Genomic DNA, 18,108 nt, shown 5'->3' with positions numbered 1-18,108 from the left:
GGAACATGGTTAGAAAAGACAGACTTTGTAGTGAGCTTTGGTGCTGAAACCGGTGGTTGATGGGTGGACATTTACATCATACCATTTAATCTGTTGTTTGTGATGCCTCTCCATAAAAAAGATGGCCGCCGACTACAACCTGTTGCTTACTGGAGGCTGAAATTTCATACAGGTGTCACTGAAATGTAATTTTTTTCTTGGACATCAGTCAACAACTTTGAAATGGAGCAAAGGGAAGAAAGTTTTTCATTTAGATTTGGAGAATGGTCTGGATGACGGGAAAGCTCCTCCATCACTTGGAGCTTTGATGACGAAGCCATGCTTGATGGTGTCTGTCCAGAAGTGCAAGTTGCCAGCTCCATAAACTCACTAATGCGCCCCATACCGTCACAGATCCAGAGTGCTGACAACAAACCAGATGGTCCGTGGATGATATCCCAAAAAAAGGGAGAACAGAACAGTTTCCCACTTTGTCTCATTTGAAATGAGCTTGGTCCCGGAGAAGATGACAGCATTTCTGGATCATGTTCAGATGTAGTTTCCCTTTTGCATGAGGAAGTGTGTTCAAAGACAGCGATTTCTGTAGTTGTTTCTGAGCCAATGCAGGGATTTCCACGACAGAATCACATCTGGTTTTAACGCAGCTCTGCCTGAGTCCAAGGATCTCTGGCATCCAGTAACAGTTTTTCTCCAGGCTTTCTTTGTGTCATCTTTTGATGACATGTTGTACTATGGACAATAGATATTCAAGGTCTTCACAATTTTACATTGAGGAACATCAGTCTGAATGCATTTTGTCTCAGGCATTCATTTTATACCCCATCACGTCACTGACCTGTTGCCTTTTCCAGCCTTTTGTTGCCCTCGTCCCAACTTTTTTTAAACGTGTCACTGCCATTAAATTCAAGTTAAGCTAATATTTTTCAGGAAGTAGCAAAACGTCCACCTTGCAACATTTGATATGTTGTCCTATTGCGAATAAAATTTTTGTTTATGAGATTTACAAATCATTGCATTCTGTTTTTATCAGCACTTCACACGGTGTCCCAACTTTTTTGGGTCCTGGAAAGGCTCACTGGGTGGCTTGTACACCTGGAAATTTCCCTGTCCCTGCTTGCAAAGCATTTATCTGTGAAAGGTGCTGATCAAAGTTACATTCTGCTGACAGCTGGCTGCCATACAATCTGCTCTGGGACTGCAGCCTGCTTTAAAAAACCTTCTGCATCAGATCTGAGAGCAAATTGACAGAAGTGATGAATGTGTGTGCGTTTTTTTTTTATGCACATGTGAGGTATTTTGCAGATTGCATGCTGAGGGGCGTAGACCCAGCAGGGCAAACACTGAGCAACTACTGAAGTCTTTTGGATTGACAGTTTTCTCCAAGGATGTGGCAGCATAGTTAAAATCTTAAACATAGCTTTGAAAGGACTATTTTCACTGCCTGGCAAACAAATAACAAATCAATCTGATATTAATTTGATTTGATGTCATGCAGAATGATGTGAAATGCCAAGCTATGCCGTCTTAAGATGTGATTGTGTGCCTGCCTACTCTTTGTTAGACACTCCGTCTTAGATCAGACGGTTTCAGTACGACTGTAGTAATTTCTCATTCCAATACGTGGAAGAAATATAGATAGGCCCACTGTTTTGTATGGGATCATGGGTGTGGTGGAAAGAAAGATTTCTGCAAATGGAAAAGGGGGAGCCACATGTGGTAAAACAAGGCGCTCTCTCCATTTAAGTGAAAAATAAAGTGGAAATTTAAGGATTAATGTGACGGTCCTCTCTGTGGGAATATAAGAAAACATTTTGTGTCACACAGAGAGAACACAGTGGCTCCATTAATTGCTTAATGTGAAGAAATTTGTGTACGCCAGTGTGATGAAAAATGTAGAGATCACACCCCAGAGAGGGGGAGAGATAGAAACAGAGAGTGAGAGCAACACACATATACACAGAGTTATCTTGCAACCCCCACACTGCTTGTGTGTCGTGAACATTTTGGCGCTTCTGGAAAAAGGAAAATAAAATAAAAGGCTGGCTCCAAGCTGACAAAATGATGCTGAGGGAGAGCCAAGAGGCGACATCGAGCGATTCAAATGTCCGCTGCAGCTGATTTTTGGGCCAGTATGCCGGCATTTATTTTTTTAAATCCGTGCACCGTGAGATTGTGTCGAATAACAGGAGACCTACACAGCTGCCGCCGTTGCCGGTGCGTGAACTACTTCAAGCCCTGAAGGTAACACAAACCGGCTCTGTGTGTCTGTTGAATTTGTTGCCGCTTTCCCTCTCTTGCATCAATTTGATGCTGCGTGAGGCTGCGGGGCGATGATGCATCGGTGGGGTTTGGATGGTTGAATTCGCATCATATCAAGTCTCTGCATCCTGTTCGGACTGTCCTTAAACGGCAATGTAAATTCGAGTAATTGAGTTTATTCATTTTTTTTTTTTTTTTTTTGCTTTGCGACAGAAAAATATGCCTAATTTCGACGCGAGGTGCGAGGATGCCTGTAGCTGTGATTGTGTCTTTCCTGCTGCGGCACACTCCGGAGCTCCTGAGCTCAAGACAGACCCAACTAACCTCAGCTGAAGAGAAAACAGCAAGCTGGCAAGTGCTGTATCACCCAACATAAGGCATACGAGCCTGTGCATGTATGTGGGAAAAGGCCGAGCGACTGACGCTCTCAAGGGAGGCATCTATTACTCTGAGGGGTTTGGGCTTCCCAAGAACTGCCACATCCCCAAATTCGTCTGAGGACTGCTGAGAGCTCACAAGCCTCCTGATGATTCTTGGAGGGCAGCCCTGATGCATCTTGTAAGTGTGAAAACTCTAAGAGCCTTTTGCCAGTTTCGCCTCACCAGACGGGAGACAGAGCAGACGGTAACTCTGTGTGTGATGTGTTAGAGGCTGGACTATTGCCTGCTCCGACCAACTCTCAGCCAAAATCTCTGACCTGCCCTGTCTGAGCTCTTTGTATGAGCATCTCTGCGTTGACACAACAGCACAACAGGAAACAGTGTCCAGCAGCACCAGTAGTTTGTAGGAATTACTGTTTGTGTGACTTCCCCAAAAGTCCTCCTACACACACACACACACACACCTCTGACTCTGAAAATAAGTCACACCACAAGGCCCAGTCATGCAGGTGTCCTTCGCATGCACTGAGCACAACCTGAAGAGTCGCAGCGAGGACCGGCTCTGTGGCCTTCGCACTGCTCCACCTCCTGGTGGAAGCAGTGGAGGAGTAGGGGGAGGTGGTGGAGGAGGAGGCGGTGGTGGCAGTGGAGGAGGCAGTGGACAAGGGAGCAATGGCAACTACATGTCCCAAGGCTCTGTCAAGACCAGGGAGGGCCCTGTGTATCGTCAGACTCCACAGGGCCATGCCCACATGAAGGAGGCCATCGGGCGCCACACCAATATGAAGTACAGGTGAGTATGGATCAAAGGAGGAGCTTCAGGCCTGAATGGCTCATTTACATCAGTGGGATCTGACTCAGGTGGCTTTGGTTATTTGATTTCTGCATGATCCTCATCGTAGATTGTCATACTCAGCATTTTTTCGGGAAAACGCTCCACCGGGAACAACGTGGTAGGTGATGAAAGCAGGTCTTTTGTCATGACAGAGCACAAGCAGCCTGGCCTTCTTATTCCTGTCTATGTCTTTGTTGAGGTGAGAGTGAGGGGAAATGACACCAAGGTGCCCACGATGACCTGTTAGCACCATCTACATAAAAAAGCACTTCAGACAGTGCACTTCTCTAACATAAGAATATGGCATCAGCTCCTAAAAATGCTTATGCTGATGGATGGAAACAAATATAATCCATGCAAAATAGCCATAATCGTATCACTCTAAAACACAGTATGCATATAGGAGCATTTGCCTTCGACTTAATGCAGATTTTGCCCTGGATTTGTGCTCATTGCCACAGATTAATAAAAAAACCTACTTCCAATAACAGCTTTCTGAAAATCACCCCAGGTTACCTTGCTTTTAAAGTATTTCATTACCATGAAATAACTGCTCAGCCAAGTGTCTTCTGCACAAAAAAACCACTGTCGCACAAACCATGTCTGAGTCATGAGGTTGGAAAGAAAAACAGACCAGATGAAAAGGGAGAAAAGACTTGTTTGTGTTAGGTTCACTTCAGCTTGATGGATTAGAGCTTCAGCTTGACAAGAACAGCAGCTCATGCAGCTTTTATGCACAGAGGGGTTCTTAAAGCAGTGGAAATTATGCATGTTCAAATGGATAAGCATATAGAAATGCACAAAACGTGCACTTTGGTATGTCGCTGTAGAGCATAGCCTATACTATATGTTACTTACAGTTAGACTGGAAAATTCAATAACTAGGAGGAGAGTTTTAATGACCTGTTTTCCTGGTAATCAGGTTGATTGAATTCCTGCCATTCTCTTCAGGCAATTTTGTTCTCAATTAATTGGATGCTGAAAAAGGGAACAGGGTTCATGACTAAACTGGGATATCTCCACTACTATCTCTTCCTTAAGAACTGATGCATACTTGTGATATAGCTGGATTATTCTGCTGGTGCTGCTGTCTCTTGAAAAGTGTCACTAATAGGGAATGCAGCAGCACAATAAGTCTATACAGCATATGGCCAGCTAGGTTGCCACTGGCAACTCCCCTGGCATTGCCTTTAGTTTTTGTTTTCTTCTCTAATCAGCCAGCACTGCTGTCGTTTATCAGTCCTCTTTTCAACAGTCTGCACGAAGCTCCAGTGCCCAGATTTATGTAGTCTGGCTGCGGTGGTTGCGTTTGACCCTATTCGAATGATCAAGCCTGTCTGCACAAAACATGTCTGCATCCTGTTTGAGTGAGACAGTGCATGTCAGAGTCAATGTGGGCAGTTTGTTAAAATGCTGCTGATTGAAGCCAAATGAATACCACAAGATAACAGAAGTGAACAGTTGGGAATGAATTTGATCTAATCCAATTTTACAGATGGCTCCTATCTTTGCCATTATTGGCCCTGTTTGAGTACATCTTTGCTACCCCCCTCTGCTAGTTTATTAAGCTCAGAACTCATAATTCTCAGACAAGTGTTAGACGATGTCGGTGTCATTCTTTAGAATCTCTGCAGCTTTTGATTAAAATGTATGACTAATTTCCTTTAAGATACTCCCCATTTATCTTTTACAGTGCACTGCAGCATTGTGGTGTGTGTGTGTGTGTGTGTGTGTGTGTGTGTGTGTGTGTGTGTGTGTACAATATTCATGGCAAGGGAAACATTTTTGAGGGATGTCTCCAGCAGTCAGCTCTGTCATGAGAAAATTGTCTGACACCGAAGCAAACAGGTCCTCTCTTTTCGTGATAGACGATAAAGACGAAAAAAGTTAAACATATGACAAGATAAAACCTCTTTCATTTCAATACAACCTCAATAAACATGCAGTCGGAGCCCAATCATTTAATTTAAATCAAATTTCATCATCATAACAAATATTTTAGTGAACATTCAGTGAACATTCACAGCCTCATCTGTGCAGATTAAAAAAAGAAATGTAAAATGTCTTTGATGTATCTGCAGCTGTTCTTCACCAATTTTACAAATTGTGTCAGTGGCAGGCAGCTGGATGCCTCAATGTTAATGCAGAATGAGAGGCAAAACATGCAAAGGGAAGCATCCAACACAGTGACATGTATAAAACATTGTTTTAGCAAAATGTTGGTTTCAGGGGATATAAAACAACTGCAGAAGAACATGAAAGACAAGGAGAGGCTCAAGAGAGATGACACATAAGGACGCTAAATCTGTCGTGTCCATCCATACTAGCAAGATACAACATTTTTAAAATGAGGTTCTGAGGCATCTTATTGTAACTGAGCTACACTAAGAAAGTGAAGTCAAAGGAAAAAGGAACTGTCCTCATTTCAAAGTTTCTCTCCAGAAGTGATTAATCTGTATTCTAGCAATTGTACATTTTGAGGTCTTTGCCATGATAAATCTCTCAAGGCCTTAAAATGACCTTAAAAGTGTGAATAAAAAACATTTTTCCTCAGTCAATGAACGAGGCTCTATGAACACCATAATCCCCAGACAAACCTACCCTGTCTATGCAATGGCCAGACCACATATTTAGCTGTAATTTATTTATTTAGCCGGGCATATTCAAACCAGAGGGATTCTCGTGAAGAAGAAGCTAAATCGCACAATTGCAAGTTAAATTAGCACAACAATGAAATATTCACCTTCCATTGCGTTCTCTAGTATTAGTAATGGATAATCTGAGCCTTTGGATTGAGTGTTATCAGCTGGTAATTCGATGCAGTTGATAGCTACACCATAGCTAAGATTAGCATAATTTTAGCTTCACATTAGCATCACATTAGCATCACATAGCAAATCTTAGCTAACATTTCTATCACTTTACACAGCCCCGGTTTAGTGTACCGGGAAACTTGTGCACAGGGATTGTGAACAATAGCAAGACAGTGAGAAAACACATGTAAAAATAAACCACCTGGTTGGTGTACATGCTTGCTCAGTTTACTTAAAATTTGTGAGTAGCTGTCCTCCAAAGGAAGACCGAGGACCTGTATCCTCTCTTGTGTTTTGATGAGAAAGTGTGATGTCTGAAAATAAACTTCATCCTCAATCTGTTTCCAAGGCAGCACATCGCTGTATGCTGTATATTGGTCACTAAAGGCAATAACCAGCAATGTTGTGACATTTTAGTAACTTCAACAGCAGAAGTTGATTAGAAAATGTAAAGGGTGTACATTATCGAACAATGTAGGGGGTTATAGTAATCCTTTAATATTTTAATGAATAACCACAACTGGGCTACTTTTAAAAAACTTATTGGGATTTATAGTAATGAAATGCAAAAGCTGTATATCTGATTACACTTTCTAAATAAACTAACATGCTTCTTGATATTGTAACATTTTCTGTAACCCGACATATAGCAATTTTATGTGGTGATGTCCCTGCTGCCTGCATTTTATTGTTAAATCCTTTACAGTGTTTCTACAAAAACATTCAGGATTTGCTCATCCCTCAAGCAAATGTCTGTTGAAGGGTTATTTGATTTTTAGTGGTCTGACATACGACTATGCACAGACCTGCTGTTGTCTAAAAGTACACTTGAACAGAGAGTTATGAAAGCCTGAAATTTCAGCAGCTGATGAAGTATTGTTCATATTGTCTGAACTCAGGTTCAGATATCTCTTATTCATTAAGCTTCAATTTGTTGGTTTTATCCATGATTCTACACACAAACAAACTTTATTCTAAGATAATTAAAACCCAAACGGTCACCACTTGTCAAAAATGCCGATCAGTGAAACTGAGTGGAGTCATTTTTATTATTTAAGTTATAATATGGCTTCATATTGGTCAGATGATTAGTAAACAGGGGAAACAAATGCTTTGTGCAGCACAGAGGAGAACAACAGCGCTGCACAGACGCTTATGCGCTTCAGCTCTCTTCCCCTCTGAGTTTCCAGTTGGATGAACAGATTACTGACCCATCATGAGGCCCAACAAGTTTTAAGCAAACTCACACTGTACCTCAACTTGCTTTATTTCAGCCTGGCTCTCAACCAGAATACACCTAAACTATTCTATTACATTGTTCCTGAAACTTCTGATTATAAGTCATGAAACCCAACGATGCTTTTATTACTTACAAAGCTGCACGTTCAAGAGATTTAAAAGTCTGTTAACTTAGATAAGTTTATGAATCAGATAACCTAATCTGTTCAAACTGTGAAGTGACCTCTGGGTCATTGCTGTTTAACGCGGCATCAGTTAGTCGATAATTGAATGCCATCCGCTGGCCTGTTTGGAACAACAAATTGAATGCAATACTGTAATTTTTCATTTAATTTCATCTCGTTATGTAAGAGCGAACCAGCCTGAAGAAGCCTGAAAAAGGCCTAAAAAAGTTTTTTACATTTTCAGATATGAAATTGAAAATAGTTTAATTTGAACTTAATGAAGGATACTATCAAAAATCTTAATTTGACCAAATATTAAGTTCTTCAATATGAGCATACAGAGTAAAATAAATGTTTCTAACAAAGTTTACTTGAATTTATTAAAAGTACAAACTAAACTGAAGGATTTACTGACTATATTTGATTATTTTAAATTGACTGAGCTGTCATTTTTGAGATGGCAGATGGAAACTGACACAAAACATCAAACATCATTCAGATGGGTTTTCATCTTTATTCGTCTCTTAGACATTAAACTGCAGCACAGAGCTTTTTAACAATGAATTTGAACATGGATTTTTCACCTTGAAGTGACGCTTTCACACAGGCCCCCATGAAGACAAGCGCTGCATATGTTTCCACGTCCTCTACTAAACCTAAATATACAATTAAAAATACTTCTAAGCCACTTCATTACATGTATTCTCAGTTTATAGGTGAGTCACAACAAAGGAAATGTTGATACGGTATGTAGCTGTGTGTTAACTTGTGTTTTTTCCCTTTTACTCCCAGCATGTGTGTTTTATAACAAGAACAGACATCCCCTCTAATAGCTTTTAATATCTCAGAAATAAATACCCCAAGTGTGTTGTTTAGCAGTTAAAGTTACATTTTAAACTGGGCTCTTGTCCCTTAAAGTTTACATTCCATGTTGTCAGTAAACTTGACACCCAGCCATACTGGTGAGTTGCTTTTATTTGTTTAAGTTCTGAGACCTGGCTGTGAAATGGCTCCTAAAATCTTAAGATCTCACTTCTTTATCGGGAGTAAAAATTAGGCTGTACTACGTGTGAAAATCAGTGTACACAGCGTTATTAAAAGTCAACCATCTTCCCACAGTTTGTGTTCAGAAAACTCGCGTATAAGCACACTCTGACGTGAGTGTTATTAATATCTAGGTGTGCTTCCCTCTGGAGGAGAGCCTGCAGAGTGTGTGTGTGGCAATTTATGACAACAGCAGGGGAAAAAAATTCCATCATCTGCACTTAACCATCTGTATTCAGTGACTTCCTTCTGTCTCGGGTGAAAACGAACTGTAAATGTCAGCACAGGTTAAAATGCTGACTACACCATGACAGCGCACCTGTGTGCCTCCTCTCTCTCCTCAGTTAATAATGTATGGAGAGAACAGCCAAGTCCCTATAATCACCTTGTTTGGAGATCATGATTTATAGGAAGAAAAAAGCAGGGAGCCCTGCTTATAGGGGCTACAGAGAAGCATCTGTGCTTCTGTGCCCTGCTCATGAGTGCATTCATGCGGGTCCATATGCAGATCTGTCCCTGTGTTCGTGTGAAAACCCGTCAAGCGTGAATATTCACGTGAATCATCACACATTAAAGATAACGTCCAGTTTTGCGCTGCATCGGAAGAAATATAGGCCAGTTGTCTGTGTACATGCGCCTGTCCATGTGCGCCACAGAGATAGTGGGAAAGACTCTCATAAGGGAGATGGTGAGAGGAAAGAGTGAGCATGTGTCTCTCCAGACACTCGGATAGTAATTTAGCAGACTGCAGCACTGCAGAGAGCGGTGGAGTTGAGAGCAGGGAGGGGGGTGGCTGGTTGTCACACACAGAAACAATGACATCCTCCACTGCCCTGAGCAAACACACACAAAAACATTTTATTGAACACAATAAGCTTGCACACCGGCCTCTCATTTGCTCCAGGCGTGATGCATTGATTGACAGTGTTAACCAAACATGTCAATATGAGATAGTCACGCACTCGTGTTCCATCTTTAAAAAGCATAAGCACATTAAAACAGAACGGCAGGCACTTGTGTAACAGCCGGTGATTCTCCTGGATGCTTGACATTTTCCTTATGCTGACTCATGTGTTGCCGTTGTGTTTTTGTTGCTTTCATGCATAACCTTTCTGTTTGTCATGGTGGTACAAGCAGGAAGGAAAAGTATGGAAAGAAGCAGTGGCACAGGTGAAAAACAGGGGTTTATAATGTCCCGGTCTTAAAAAACCAGGCTGCTTAGATGTAATTGTTCTCTGAAACTAAATAAGTACAAGTTTGGGGTTGTGCTTTGGCCTCTCAGCGCTCAGATTCAGCAGCTATCCTGGTCTGATACCTTAAAGCTGCAGGGAATGTTTTCCGTTTGTTGCCATTGGTCCAACCTCGTCAAACGTTTGAAAAGCAAAAATCCCTTTTTACCTTTCCCTGACTTCAGGTGAAGCGAAAAGGCATCACGTGAAGGATGTCAACCAAATACGCCGTGAAAGGAGCAAAAATGAGTAAATATGGAAATAGCTTTAAAAGAAAGTCCCTGAGATGTGTTTTTCCTGTTCTGACTCATTTATATGTACTCCCAGTGATCAAAGGGACTGTCAGCGTGAGAGAACATGCAGAGCTGTCATTGGCTGACAAACAAGAGCGAGATTATCATGCAGGGAATCAACAACTCCAAAACCCCATGGACACATTTTCCCTTTATATATCATCCCTGACCTTTCACCTGTGCGCTATTTTGACAGGGTTTTCATGTGATGACACAACTCATATGCGTTTGACACCCACACGCAGCGCACACATGAACGCCGATGCCCCCACGCAGGAAAACACGGTGGGACACAAATGCTTTCATATGCAGGGATCTAAAAATAGCTTAAGGTCCGGCATTAAAAATAGACCAGGAAAATAAAAGCAGGACTCGTTTGACTGCGTCTAAATGCTGTGACAGTCTGTCTGTCTGCATTTGGCTGTTTGTGGCGGACGCAGGCAGACAAGCAGAGAGGGGAGAGGCGCTGGAGATGAAAAGACGGCAAGCAGTGAGTTGCACTGCAGTTCTGCTGCCCCTCCAGCTGGCTCCCAGGCTAATTAGAATGAGGGAGAGCACACATGGAGGAGGAGGAGGAGGAGAGAACGAAGCCCACATAATTTTCAGCTATACATGCTTCTGTGGTCAGAAATGCAGCCCTCTGCTTCTCCCTGACAGCCTTTCAGAATTCAGCAGTCTGGATAATCAGATGTGGCAATTTGGGCTCCTCTTTAGTTCTTTTGGAGCATTTTGAGCCACTCACCACACAAACCGAAGAAGGCTTTGTTTAAACGCTGGCTGAGTCGAGCACTGCTAGTAACACAAAATGGACAAAAGATGAGTTTCTCAGAAATTATTAGACGGAGAGCAATTTAACCACAGACAGCAGACCTTCTGTTAGAAGATAGTGGAGGAAGAGTCCATTTACCGTACCTGTTCTTTCTCAGTATTTGTTCTTGTGCTCTAATTATCACATTTGGGTCACTTTTTTATTATATTATTCTATTATTTTCTACCTATTTAACATTCATAAGCGGCACGTAGACATTTATGTAAATGAAGGCTGCTTTTGAAACGGCCAATGATAACAAAGCTGTAAAAATACAGAATATATCTTTATGGGAGAGACTATTTCACATCTACCTTGATACAAATCGAATTTACTTTGTTAGAAACATATTTTAAATGTGCATCCTGCTAATAATTAGTGGATATGAGGACTTTTTATATCACTGAATTATTTAAATTCATCACTTTTTTAAAAAGTTGCCTCAACATTCAGCATCATTCTTACTTTACTGTTGGTCTCACATCATGATTCTTACTCATTTGCCAGTAAATTCCCACTCATTGTGTGTTTTTGAGAGCTACGGAGCTTTATTCCTTCAGCCTCTGACTCTTTTCCCCTCACAGGAACCTGGGAAAGTCAGGCCTACGTGTGTCCTGCCTCGGGTTAGGTGAGTTGGTTTGAAGGCATGAAAAAAATGGGTCTTTATGAATTTTTTCAAACAAACCGAGCCTTGTGTCTTTCCCCTTGTTCAGGCACATGGGTGACCTTTGGATCACAGATCTCTGATGAGGTGAGACCTCTGCTGTTTCTTGCTTTTGTGGAGCGCAGTCTGCACTTCTCACACAGAAATGTTTCAAAATGACACAGACCTCTGATATATTATCCTTCTCTCACATTGCACTTCACAAGCAACCTTTGGGTAATTGGAATGCATCCACTGCCCTAATCTTTCAGTCTCCATTTTTGTTCCCTCAGATGGCCGAGAACCTGATGACCATAGCTTATGAGAACGGCGTGAACCTGTTTGACACAGCGGAGGTGTACGCTTCTGGAAGGTCAGACCTTCTCCTGCTAGTTTGCAATTAAAGCTCCTCTTCTTCTACAGCAGATTTCTGTAAAACTTTATCTAGCTTCTCTCTTCACATCTCAAAAAAGGATTCAATCTTTATTTGTGTTTATAGATTTGCTGTGTGATTTATTGCTGCTGTGCAGGAATCTTAAATTAGCGAGAAACCCCTCAAAATCAATGATGTGTTTTTCCACAGAGCGGAAATCACTCTGGGGAACATTATCAAGAAGAAAGGATGGAGGTGATATTACTAATTGTTCCGAACTGAAACATATGCATGGAAAAGCTCTCTGACTATTAGATCACGAATGTTAGAATAATCCTTCTGTTAAATGCAATTTTCAAAAGCTCCATCTTAATTATCTCAAGGGAAAGTCATACTTTTTAGAAAAATGTAGAGCTTTGGCCTCATAGAGACTATAAAATGGCAAATATGTAATCAAGTGCAAATAACTCCCAGATCATATTTGGTGGCTGACTCACCCAACTTCCTCTGAAACACACAGTGGCCTAATTATGTATTTTTTATGTGCCATATCAGAGCTAACAAGCACAGCTAAAAAAAAAACAATTTACATTACATAAAGGGTAAAAATGAACAGAAAAATAAAGATTCTAATTCTCAAATTCGATGTTTGGGTGTTCAAACTGAGCTCATGTCAACTGTGTCCTTGACAGACGCTCAAGTTTTGTCATCACAACAAAAATCTATTGGGGAGGCCAGTAAGTATAACAGTTTTCTCACCAATTCTCCCTTTTATAATTTCAACAGTGCATCAATAATGTGTATTTTTGTTACTCCACAGAGCAGAGACCGAGAGAGGACTCTCCAGAAAGCACATTATTGAAGGTAGATCAAGTATTTTAACCCACAAAATGTTCTAGGAATTTTTAACCAAACAAACAAAAACAAAGAAGAAATATACTGAAGACACAAGCAGAGTTCCCACAGCTCAACTAAAATAACTCCCCTGCTGTAGTTACCACGAATCATCACATGTAACTTTGCCCATTTGATGCCACTAATTATGCACCAATAAGCCATAAAATGAGGCATATTTCTCAGTTTCATACAGCAAATGTACCTCTTCACGGTAGGAAGACGTGATAAATAAGTAGGTAGAATGATCCCTGAAAAGAATGATCACTGAGGTCAAGCTCAGCGGATGAGGCTGAGTGTGACAGTGGATCGTCTTCATGTGTGACGGGATCAAACAAATACAAAATCACACAGGGTGGGAGATTAAGAGGCATGTAGACGAGAGCAAACAGCCAGCAAGTTGTTCATCTCATTTATATTAATCAGCCTCCGCTCCCAAAAATAATCCTTGCATAAGGTCACCTTAGTTTGTTCTTGAGGTTGTAAAGCCTCGGGGTGACCATTTATCACACAGCTGAATGGGTTATTTGACCGTTCTTGTTACTAAGCTTTTGATTTCATGTTGTTGCACAATATGTGAACTACACTCAGCTCTTGAGATTTGTGTGCTGTGCAAGGATGGTTGTCATGTTTGGGCTTCATGCTGTATTTAACCTATTTCAGGTCTAAATCTAACATGAAATGTTCACCTTGAGATGACAATTTTTGTTCTCCAACGGCATACCGTGTTGAGCGTCATCATTAATCCATTAGGGCTGACTTTTTGGGTGCCGTCAAGAAAAAAATACAACATAGCCTATGCTCCATTTATAAACTTTCAGCCGGAAGGTCGCACTACGGTTGTGTCGGCTGTCTGACTCAGCCTGCCCTAAACAGACCCTTATAGCGAAGTTGTAACTTGTCTTTCCAATGTTCACACAAATTGTCAGTTTAATGAGCTGTGATGCACTGAGATGAATTTATTTTGCTCAAAATGACAAATAGCCAGTAGCAGCTTAGATGCAGGATGTGTAGTTCTGGGCTAGTAATATACATTTATATTTGGGTATTAAATGAATCTGGAACTTAAAGCAATAATTTGAGGCAAAAGACCAGTACTGATGTGAGCATTGATTCTGTTGCAGTCTTTGTTGTACTGTTGACTCCATGTTATTTTCTGTAGATGCTTTTCACTTATATATTATTTGCTTGTTGTTGCCGTGACAGCAGTGTGGCTTTGTGACAGTATTGCAAGACAGTCAACTAGCTAATGCTCCAGTTTGCTTCAGACTGAAATATCTTAATTTGTACTGATGGCCATAACTATCAGTGCTGAGTGAGTGTTTTGGCATTTCATTTAGTGGTTAAGGTATGGTTAAAATATCTCAACAACTATTCTTATTCACTGAGCCCAGTGATTACAGTTTTATTTAGTTGTATGCTACTTTCATGATGTGCCCTCTAGGTTATGCATTGTGTTTATTAATAGGCCTGGGTTAACAAAGTTTAAATTAAGATGGTATGTGATGAAAATTGCACTTGCTAATCATTAGCACGTTAGCACAGTCACAGAAGCCGTGCTAACATGCTAGCTCATTAGCACAGTCTGAGTGAGAATGTCAACATGAAGCCTTAGTTTTAGCTTAAAACACAGCTGTGACTAAGTAAGACTTAGTTAAATAATTAATCATTGTTCATCGCAGGTTTACGAGGATCCTTATCAAGACTCCAGTTAGATTATGTGGACATAGTTTTTGCTAACAGAAATGACGTCAACAGCCCGATGGAAGGTCAGTTTGAGACATTATATTTCTTCCTTGCTAATTTGCACGTGTTAATATTGTAGTATGGTTGAAACAGCTGTGATGAAATGCTCTAAATTGTGCCTTATATTTTGATTTTGCAGAGATAGTTCGGGCCATGACGTTTGTAATAAACCAGGGTATGGCCATGTACTGGGGGACCTCACGCTGGAGTGCCATGGAGATCATGGTGATAGAAATGACAGTCTTTACAAATCCTGTGATGTCATCTGTTAGCATACATGCTGACATGTAACCACAGCATTTTGTTTCTGTCTCGTTGGCACCAGGAGGCGTACTCAGTTGCACGCCAGTTCAATCTGATCCCACCTGTGTGTGAGCAGGCAGAGTATCACTACTTCCAGAGGGATAAAGTCGAGGTGCAGCTCCCTGAACTCTACCACAAGATCGGTCAGACATCCACAGTCCCACAGCTTTATTCGCTCAACTGGGTTTCACGGAAAGTTGATTTTGTTTCACAACCCTTTTTTTCACTCTCTCAGGTGTGGGAGCAATGACCTGGTCTCCACTCGCTTGTGGATTAATCACAGGGAAGTACAGTGATGGTGTGCCAGAGTGCTCCAGAGCAGCAATTAAGGTCAGGGATTTCTCTCACCCAAAATCAGCTTTTCACATCAGTCTTGTATCACTGATGTTTTCCATTTTTGTGTTGAAGGGATACCAGTGGCTGAAGGAGCGGGTGAGCAGTGAAGAGGGCCGCAGGCAGGTCGCTAAAATCAAGGAGCTCCATCTACTGGCAGACAGGCTGGGCTGCACTGCTGCACAGTTAGCCATAGGTACCACGCTGGCCAAAGGCCTGATTTTACACTCAACATGATCGTTAATCATTATGTTACAGGATATTTGGATTCACAACTTTTTTTCATATCTTAAGTGTGATTCTGCCTGAGTCACAAAGCTATTGATCCGCAGCATTTACCCTGACGACATGCATGCAGCTGCACCGTGCACGGATTGGTCGTGTACAGAGGAACTGAGATAAATGATCATTTTGTGGCTTACAGAAATGTTTTGCTGCCTGTGTAAAACTCTTGGATTTCCAATATGGAATTTTTAAATTACGCCTTTCTTTCTGGGATGCTCCTTATTATTGTTTTTGTATTAATATAATTATTATTTTCAGACACTTCTGTGAACAATGCGAGATGTTTTTCTCCTGTTGCCCCCTCACAGCATCTTTTAAACACGCTTTTGTTTTTTTATGCTATTATTATTCGAATATAGGCTTGAAATTGGCATTTTTTTTCATCTCCAAGTCTCAGTTCTACATGTACACACGCAAGATGTGAGCCTGCAAAATACAAAGCATTTAGTCACTTTTCTTTGGCTGGGACTGACAGTGGTTGTCAGGCTAAATGATTATTTTACATGGCCTGACACAGTAGTGCAAATATCACCAGCTGTGGCTCCCTTCCTGCATTTTCCCACACCTGTCCAATTCACACTCACTCCTAGGGGCAATTTAGTGTCACCAATTAAACTGACATGAATGTTTTGGGTAGTAGGAAGAAGCTGGAGGACCCAGAGAGATCCAGACCCAGCGTATCACTCATTTATATTTAACTTTATTTTAAAAGAAAAACATCAGAAACAGCAAAAAGCCATGGACTCTGATGCTCTCACAATAGTTTAAATCTGGTGATTTAGCATCTTTTTACTTATTTAGAATGGATAACATACAACTAAAGTCAAGGACACTGTTGAAGCACACAAGTGACTCTCTCTTTTTCTGCAGCTTGGTGTCTGCGCAGTGAGGGAGTCAGCTCGGTACTCCTGGGTGTTTCCAACACAGACCAGCTACTCGAGAATCTTGGTGCCCTTGGTGTAAGACATCGTTCCTTTTTTCTCACATATCTGTGTCTTATCTGGACGTTGCTGAGCCATATTTGTTTCAACCAGAAGCTGCAGCATGTGACAACACACAAACCGATCGAACCGTGCTTCCTTTGTTTCAGATTTTATCCCAAATGACCCCACAAACCATTGCTGAGATTGATGCCCTGCTGGGAAATAAGCCACATGCAAAGAAAGAGTCTCGCGCTTGAAGATGCAAGTCGGAGTGACGGATGATGTTTCAAGAAGAAGAAGAAGAAGAAGAAGACGACGACACAGGGAAACATCGCTTTTTGCTCTGCTGTATACTCAACTTGCATGTTCTCAGCAACATTATGCTTCCAGTATGCGCACATACCCATTCTGCGCAGTACATTGTTTCATGTATGAAAAAAAAAAAGGAGAAAATCTCTCAATTGTGAAAAAAAAAAGCAAGAAAAAAAAAACAGGTCATATATTGCTCGCTGTCGATTGTTCACAGACAAATTCTGCCTAAGTAGAGGAGGATAAAGCCTGCTCAGAGTGACAGGTCTCTGCCATCTGCAGACACCCAGAGGTTTGAAAACGTTCAGCTGCTGTCAAAGCAGATTTGACTGTTTAATTAGATGTTCTGAAGCGCAAAAGGAAAGCACACCTCTGTGCTTCAAATGCAACTCTACTGCGTGAACGGTGCTGTCACTGGACATGTGAGTCTCCTCCCTTTGCAGCTGCCTGTTATTATGTATGATGTTTAGTAACCAGCAGCCAGAGAACCAAAGGTTAGCACTCATGTGTCTAGCCGAGCTATTCCCATAACGTGCATGTGACTGGTCTGCCACGCTCACTGCTTCACAGGGTTGGGAACAATGGAGTACTTGTAGAGTCGTTCCAGTGATCTGACCGTCAAAGGCAGTCTGGTGATACTTTAAAACAAAAATCACATGGTTTAAAAGGAGGAAAAAGCTGATTGGTTTTAAGGAATATAATAAATGATTATGACTTAAAAAAATAAATAAATCAATAGGGGGTGAGATTTTGAAGTGAATTTCCCAACCCTGCTGCTTTCCCACCAGTCTTTTGCCTCCTCTGTTTGTAAACTGTGCGCATGTCCCTTTAAGAAAGAACAGCCCCAGCAGGGCGTAAATGTGGCATGGCTTTTATGGCTTATGTAGATTTGCAGTGCCCCTGTCAGCCTTTTTTTATTTATTTATCCCTTAAACTCTGATTGGTCCAGCAGTTTGATTCAGCACCTGTACTGCTTGGCCCTTGTTTTAAATACTCTCAGCAGTCTGCAGACACGGCCGTGTCCATCCGACATATAATCTTGATATTGTCCTAAAACTGTATAGGAAGATGTTAACAATACATTTTAATAATGCAGTTTGTGTGAATATTGTCACTGTTCTTGAAACAGAGGTTTGGAGTGTATGGAAAGGTCGTATGACTCAAACATTTGGACACACTGTGGTAAAACTGTGATTTTCAAATCATAGAAAATAAATGTTAAAGGTCTGAGTTTA

The 18,108-nt window shown here is 41.3% G+C and overlaps 1 protein-coding gene across 1 annotated transcript; it reads left to right on the top strand.

The window, feature by feature from the left end:
• Nucleotides 1–1,935: 1,935 nt before the first annotated feature.
• LOC140280105 (voltage-gated potassium channel subunit beta-3-like) lies at nucleotides 1,936–18,108 on the top strand. The gene is made up of 15 exons (XM_072375372.1): nucleotides 1,936–2,241; nucleotides 2,473–3,432; nucleotides 11,649–11,692; nucleotides 11,778–11,815; nucleotides 12,001–12,080; nucleotides 12,291–12,335; nucleotides 12,773–12,817; nucleotides 12,901–12,944; nucleotides 14,657–14,743; nucleotides 14,860–14,945; nucleotides 15,046–15,166; nucleotides 15,259–15,353; nucleotides 15,432–15,552; nucleotides 16,512–16,600; nucleotides 16,732–18,108. Exons 2-15 carry the CDS (start codon nucleotides 3,143–3,145, stop codon nucleotides 16,819–16,821), a joined length of 1,275 nt encoding a protein of 424 aa, XP_072231473.1. The 5' UTR covers nucleotides 1,936–2,241; nucleotides 2,473–3,142; the 3' UTR covers nucleotides 16,822–18,108.

This window comes from Leuresthes tenuis, unplaced genomic scaffold (genome assembly GCF_036924035.1).
Source record: "Leuresthes tenuis unplaced genomic scaffold, fLeuTen1.0.hap1 SCAF_21, whole genome shotgun sequence".
Taxonomy (NCBI): domain Eukaryota; kingdom Metazoa; phylum Chordata; class Actinopteri; order Atheriniformes; family Atherinopsidae; genus Leuresthes; species Leuresthes tenuis.
This window is presented reverse-complemented; position numbering and strand designations above follow the sequence as displayed.